Raw genomic sequence first — 7,123 nt, forward strand, 5'->3', positions numbered from 1 at the left:
TGGATATAAATTCTCTCTCTTCTACTACTACATTATGGACATATTAAAGATACAAGGACATAAATTTCACCAGCAAGTCACACTTTTGTTCGGTTGTATCAGTTATGCTTTTCTGAAGAAACATGAAACTCTGACAACACCCTTAGCTGCCAACCATACGAGGGAATAGAGAGACACACCCTTAGCTTCCAACTATATACCATTATATATTTCAAATGATTGCAATGCAACTCTGACAACACCCCTTTTATCCCAAAAAATACTCTGACAACACCTTAAAAGAAGCTTTAAACTTCACAGAAAACTCTATAAGCCATACACGTTCTGCACAGTACCAAAATAAATTTTAAGAACCAATATAATTTCATATTCCCGCAGACTTGTAATCTGATACAATATGTTAGCAGTAACATGAATCAGTCGTTGTTGAATTATACACAATTTTGTGGCCCACCCCCTTCCCCACAACTTCCATCTCCATCAATGCTAGCCCCACAAAAACAAGGAGCACGCATTGTGGGATCAAGACGGACAAATAAATCTGTATCTTCACCTATATTACAAAGAGTTCCATTTTTTCTAATACAAATGGATCCCTTTGTGCTTAATCTTTCTGCTATTATACAGTATGACTACATTAAAAAACAACAAATCCACAACCCTGGCATGGTTATAGAAGGACCTGAGATTTTGCAGCAAAGCGCGAACACTTTGTTCGTGCACTCTTGGTTAGACTGCAGGCACAACCCTCAAGAAGCTCAAGATCTTCCTCACATGTCAGGATGGATGCCATCTCAGGATTTTCCAGGAGCATTTTTGAGGTCAGGTATCCAGACACTGTCCATGTCTGATATAGCCTTGCTTGCTTCCCGATAAACCTTCCAGTTCGGGTATCATAGTATTCTGGCCACTTGTCATTAGAGAGCCTCTTCTCAGCAACTGCAACAGCCTTCCGGGCTAATTCAGGCCTGCCCATTTTAATGCAAGCCAACGTGAACTGAAATATCAACCATGAGAGCAGTTAGCATGGCGTGTTTGGAGGAGATAAAAGCAAGAGAAGGGTCAGCATTGGAACACAGGGATACCTGCCATAGTAGTGTGGGCCAGGATCCACCATTATGATATGACCAAGGGCTGCAAAGTAATGTTTTTAATTAGATAAAACATGTCAAACCCAGTGCTCCAAAGACTAGAACTTGAAAATGCAAAATCTGCTGACAGAATCTTCTAAATATAGATTTATATTTTCTTTTCCCATTAAAAGAAACTAAGACAATCCTATCTTGAGGGTTCCCATTGACCAGATATTATCAAATCTACTGTTAGAGCAGACATCAAATCAAACACAGAGAGGCGTATCAACATAGTCAATATTGCTAAAACAAAACCCTTTGATAATACTCTTATGTCACATGTTTCCCGAATTATTGTTATTCAATGTTAATTTGCAGTTTTTCAGTAGCTACATGAAAGTGAATAAAGTTGGGTAGCTTTGTAAGAACTAAACATACATTTGAAAAGTCTAAATCATTTAACTTCCTCATGATACAACTTGCCAATTATCAAACCAGAAAAAAGGGCTTTTCTACCATGTCTCTGTAAATCAGTGTCCAATAGCAGGCATGTTATCACAAGTGGCAATACATAAAGCATAAGATGCTTTACATGCTAATCCAATAGCTGCAACATGCATAATACTAATACTACTCAAAAGATGAAGCTTGAGGTCAATGCATGAAAGTGGCTTAAGGAAAAACATAACCTAACATGCTAATTTTGATATAACCCATTCTTCAATTGATGAGCTATCAACTTTGATAATTAAAGAACTAGAGGTTTAAGGTGATGCAGAAATATTCTTGATCATCAATGAAGAATCAAAATATTACTAGTACTGAGAAACCTTCAACAGAAGATGACTCTAGAAATTACAAGAAAGAGAATGTACTTAACACCCCCCAATGACAACATGATAGACAATAGCCAAGTATTAAAGTAGCTACTCCAAAACTACATATTTAAGTGCTATAAATATAGCATATCTAATCTGATATCTTGATTTATCTTAATCAATATAAAATATTGGAGAATCCCCACTGCTTCAGTTCAAAAATAATCAGGATAATTGGATATCTTAAAGTAGAAATGAGCGACAGTTCACATTTTTCCTTTTTTTGAAAGCTGGTACAGTCTATGAATTGATTTTAATATCTGATGAGTATTACCAATAAAAGTCTTGGCCAACATATTTACATCATAATGGTTCATTTCTAGGTATCTTGTGCTTCATGCCAACCAAGGGGAAAAATAATAGCCACTTAAGTGGCAAGCAAACAATACTGATACATATCAGAATCCCATATCAGACAGGATAAGACCAAGGCATCAACAGAAAAATGAGCTAGAAAGGCCACAGACTAAGAAAGCTTACGTATTCTTTGGATCACTGCCCGTAATTATGCGCCACTCCTCAAATTCTAAAGCAGGATAACATATCTTGAGGGGCATATTCCCCAGAAGATCATCCCATTTATCTTCAATAAGATTAAGAATGCCCTCAGCTTGTCTTGGAGTAGATAAAGATGAAACTATGGCCCAAAGGTTACCAAGTGAGAAGAACCTGAAGTCCATGTGAGCTGGCTGCACATTCCCAATAAGGTAGCCACCTTTCTCAGGAATCCAATTTACCAGCCAAGAAGGTATTTGTTCTGGATAAATGTTGAACTTGTTAGTAGCATCTTGGGAATATTCTTCAGTCTTGTAACGGTATATCTCATTGATCTTGTTCATATCCACCCAATAGTACTCTCTGATGTGGAATGACAATGCACTGAGTCTATTATTGATGGCACGCAGCAGGTTCTTTGACCCATCATTGACAGTGATCATTTCACGGGAGCATCGTAAAGCAGAGTAGAATAAAGCCTGTGGAATTGAATTGGTCAAGCATGTAATATATCTTATTTTTGATACAGCAATAGTTAATGTCTATACATAATGTCCATTAACCATAGAATGATGACAGTAGTGCAGAGCAAGCAGCATTTAATCATTCAGTGTTAAGAAATGTTGACAAGAACAAAAAAGGCAATGAACCAGTAAACAATTAGAGATATTTTTAAAGTTAACAGCTAGTATTTCTTCAGATATAGAATTCAACAACCTTTGAGTGCTAGTACATATAATGATCACTATCAGATACAGAGTACACATGTCTAACACCATATTCAGTTTTACTGGAACGAAAAGGACTACTGAGACTGAAATAGAGTTATTTCTGCATCTCTTGCCACTGGTCTGTCATGGTTATGTTGGTTCACAGGCATGATGAACCAATGGATTTACTATTCAGAAAAAAAAGAAAAACTCAGATTCTGGAAGTAAAAGAAGGGGGAAAAAAGCTTATAACCCTCTGCAGAGCCACTGCCAAGATTATCGTGACTACAAGGAAATTGTGGCCAATGCATGTATTAGTAACACATCCTCGCTCCAAATCATGCATCTTAAAGCAGGCAGTCTCACAAATGCCATTACAGTACCATTTTAAACCTATCTATCCTATTTAAAAATAATTTAAGCAAGCCATACAATGAGCATTAGATTTGATTTGCTTCAGTCAAAGATCTGAAGATTTCAGTATAGCAATAATCAACTCAATAAAAGCATCCTAGAAAATACCACAACCAGCGGATTTGTTTATTCTACTTGTGGAAAAATACAGGTTATACACCTGAAAAAAATATCCTACCAGCAGATGTTTTTTGCCCTATCCAGTTATAAGACATGCTATCGTTCACAATGCCTCATAGAGGCTTAAATTATGCAAAAAGAACTTCTAAAAGTTTTCTTAATATTCATTTTTGTCTCGAAAAAAAGCCTAAAAATTACAAGCCTATGTTTGTTACTTTTGCAAGGAAAATAACTTCATGACCATTCACCTGTTTCCATCAGATTTAAGTGTACAGAAAAACAGGATGTCCAATGCAATCTGTTAGGCATCTGATTTTATTTTAGATGTTTAAATAATAAACACTCATATACCCAGAAAGCCAGGAGTTCGGATACCAGCCTGATCAAACAAACAACTCTGTATGCAAGAAAGTTACTCCTAAGCACCATTATGTAGCTTCAAGTTACATGCTATGATTTAATTTTCCATTTTCCTTTTTTTCCTTTATCCTTTTCCCCTTCTTTGTGAAATTTCAAGTAAATTAGGAGAGTAAGTGCTTAAAACATGAAACTTCCAAAATAGAAGATTCAATTAGTATCCCAACTTACTTGGATCTCAAGAGGATGGCCATGGATGCCCATCCGCCGATCTATCATGCAAGAGCCATCAGTTACTAGTAGAGAAGGGAACATGTCAAATCCATCTGATAAACATAAATTTAGGATCAATCTAATGCCCGTTTGCACATCAACTCTCTCCTGTAGCGCATAGTCCCCAGTAATCTTTCCATAAGCTCTCAATAAGATGATCCACCATAATCCTGTCAAAAACAAGAAGTATGAGTTAAATTTCTTCCAACATCAATCAGATTCATAAGTCATGTTTGCATTTAAATCTAGATTAATCGTGCGACTATAATGATCATGGAAATATTCACAGCAGACTCACCAGAATCCACTGGGGCTACACGCCCAATGGCTGACTCGCCAAAATCAGGGTCCAGAACCTCCTCGTATGCTTCATTACTTCCATCCATAGGCATAGTTCTAACCTTAAAGCTAGCCGGCATCAAACCTTGTCCGGGACTATAACAATCCACAGTCTTTTCCCAGCTCTGAGTATCAGATAACGGAAAAATTAACATTTTGAAGAAGCAAAATAAAATACATTAGAAATGCTCCATGCTTCTAAGTTGTTTGTGGTAACAAATCGCACACACAAACACACTCATGTAACGAGCAATCTCCACCCAGAAAGAGACTTAAGCAAATCAAGGCACCCGAGGAATGCAAAAAACTGTTGACAAATTGACCCACAAATGGAACTCGAAAAAAAAAATCCCCTTTTTTGTGCATGATATGATTGTGCAGATCTGATTCAAAGAAAAGTTACCTTCACTCAAATGGAACAGTTACCTTCAAAGAACAAGGAGGGGGTGGGGGAGAAAAAGTTACAGATCTGATTCATTAATTTACTCAAAAATATGATCAGGATCGATTTTTATCCAGCGTCTTTTTCTTCTTCTTTTTTTTTTTTTTCCTTTTTCGTAAAGAAAGAAGCAGAAAAGGATATGATTAAATCTTTCCCACCAAATTAACAGGAGATTGATTCAACCAAAACAGTAATTGTAACAAAATCAATTCAATCAAGTTGATGACGACAAAATCAATTACAAATCCCTGGAGGAATGCACAACTTGTGACAAATTTCCTTCAAGAGATCCGTAGAAAAGAAAAGGATCGATTAATAGCATAATTGGGACAAATTACCTTCAAAAAATCCGAAGAAAGGAAAAGGATCGGTTAATAGATAGGAAACGAAGATGAGATTTGCATCAACATTTTGCTTAAAAAGATCAGATTTTTTTTATCATTTATACCTGCAATTGCAAGGTGTGGAGGAGAAAATTCTTGACGATCTCCGACTCCCCCTTGAGAAGAAAGGCGAGGGCCGACGGCACGAAGTCCCGGATGAAGACCTGATCGTAATTGAGGGGCTGTGCCCCAGGATCATCCGCCGCCACCGTCCCCACCGGGTTCCCACAATAGTTCACCACCGCTCTCTTCAACAGCCTCCATGCCTCCTTCTCCAACTCGGACTCCTCCCTCACTGGAGCCGCCTCCGTTGGCGCCGCCACAGGCGCCACCGGAGCCGGTTCCTTGACCTCACCCTCCTGCTTCCTCTCGATCACAAGGGGCTTGACGGCGGCGAGGCCGCCCTGGATGTAGATCCGCTCGAAGGCCTTGTCGCTGGAAACGGGGTCGACGGAGGTGGAGAGGCGGCGGAGGGAGGGGGCGGCGTCGGGGGAGGGGGCGGGGGCGACGGCGGCGCGGAAGGGGGAAAAGCGGCGGTGGCGGCAGGATGCGAGGGCGCGGAGGTCGGCAAGGCAGTGGTGGGGGCATTTCGGGAAGACGGAGGGGGAGAAAGCAGGAGAGCAGGGGCATTTCGGGAAGAGATGGAGGAGACGGCAGCAGGGCCTCACCGTGGCGGAGAGTACCATGGGGCCCGTGGCACCCATTACCCCGACGAGGGACTAGATACTAATAAAAAATTAAGTATCCAAGGAGCTAGGTGAAAGAAATTGGGGACCTATCTGTAACAAAAATGAACCTATCTGTAATAAAAATAGGGAAAGAGGGATTGGTGGAAAAGTGGGAAGCGGCGAAGATGAACGGCTTGCGAGAAGAAGGGGATTTGCTTGCAAATTTGGAAACGCGGCTACGCGGAGGGGGTAGACATGGGAGAGGTAGGCGGAATATATAAAAGACGCATGGGAGGAAAGTGCGGACGAGGTGGGTGGCCTTGGTCCTTGGATTTAATTATAGGTCAGGTATTTTAAAATGTAAATTATTGTATGAAAGTAGGCCTTAGGGTTAAGGAAATTACGGGAATACCATGGCTTAAATTAAACATTTAAACTGCCATAACAAGTACTTTCTCATATGCATTTCCATATTATCTTATTTTTCGTTAAGATTTTGAAAGTGTAGAAGGAAACTTGGTTTTGTTTCACTAGTTTATTGAGTCCAACATGGTTATTGTTTGGTTGGTCAAATAGTGGAATGTGTATATGGATAATCTTTCGTGGATATTTAGAATATTATTATTAAATTGAGATTATTTTAATTTTTATTGATTTTTAAAATCATAACAAAAGGGTTTATTGGCTTGCAAGCAAAGATATCAATTATTAAAATTACCTTAACATTCTAATAACCATCAAGGACCTTGGTCTTTGTTGACTTATATTATTTCCATCCCAAAGAAAAAAATAACCAACTAGATTCACGTATGCTTAGTTTTAAAAAATTGAAAAATAAAAAATTTCATAAAAAAAAAGTCTGTCCGAGATCTAAAAGTTATTTTAAAAAATTAATAAATATTTTTCAAAGAAAAATAAATAAAAATTTTGATTTTTTTTAAAAAATTAAATACTTTTCTCTTGCAGCCAAA

The 7,123-nt window shown here is 38.4% G+C and overlaps 1 protein-coding gene across 1 annotated transcript; it reads right to left on the minus strand.

Moving 5' to 3' along the window:
• Positions 1-340: 340 nt before the first annotated feature.
• On the minus strand, positions 341-6,417 carry LOC105039986 (alkaline/neutral invertase A, mitochondrial). The gene is made up of 6 exons (XM_010916347.4): positions 5,550-6,417; positions 4,619-4,784; positions 4,279-4,490; positions 2,432-2,925; positions 1,086-1,134; positions 341-997 (listed from the first exon to the last, which is right to left on the minus strand). The coding sequence occupies exons 1-6, from the start codon at positions 6,186-6,188 to the stop codon at positions 671-673; spliced, it is 1,887 nt and encodes a 628-aa protein (XP_010914649.2). The 5' UTR covers positions 6,189-6,417; the 3' UTR covers positions 341-670.
• Between the last annotated feature and the right edge of the window lie 706 nt (positions 6,418-7,123).

Source organism: Elaeis guineensis, chromosome 1, assembly GCF_000442705.2.
Source record: "Elaeis guineensis isolate ETL-2024a chromosome 1, EG11, whole genome shotgun sequence".
NCBI lineage: Eukaryota > Viridiplantae > Streptophyta > Magnoliopsida > Arecales > Arecaceae > Elaeis > Elaeis guineensis.

Bases quoted from the DNA above. Each gene is read 5' to 3' on its own strand.
- LOC105039986 (XM_010916347.4), bottom strand. From the start codon at position 6,188: ATGGGTGCCACGGGCCCCATGGTACTCTCCGCCACGGTGAGGCCCTGC. The intron at 4,785-5,549 runs GTATAAATGATA...TCTGATACTCAG, and splicing joins TCCACACCTTGCAATTGCAG to AGCTGGGAAAAGACTGTGGA. The intron at 4,491-4,618 runs GTGAGTCTGCTG...TGTTTTTGACAG, and splicing joins TGTAGCCCCAGTGGATTCTG to GATTATGGTGGATCATCTTA.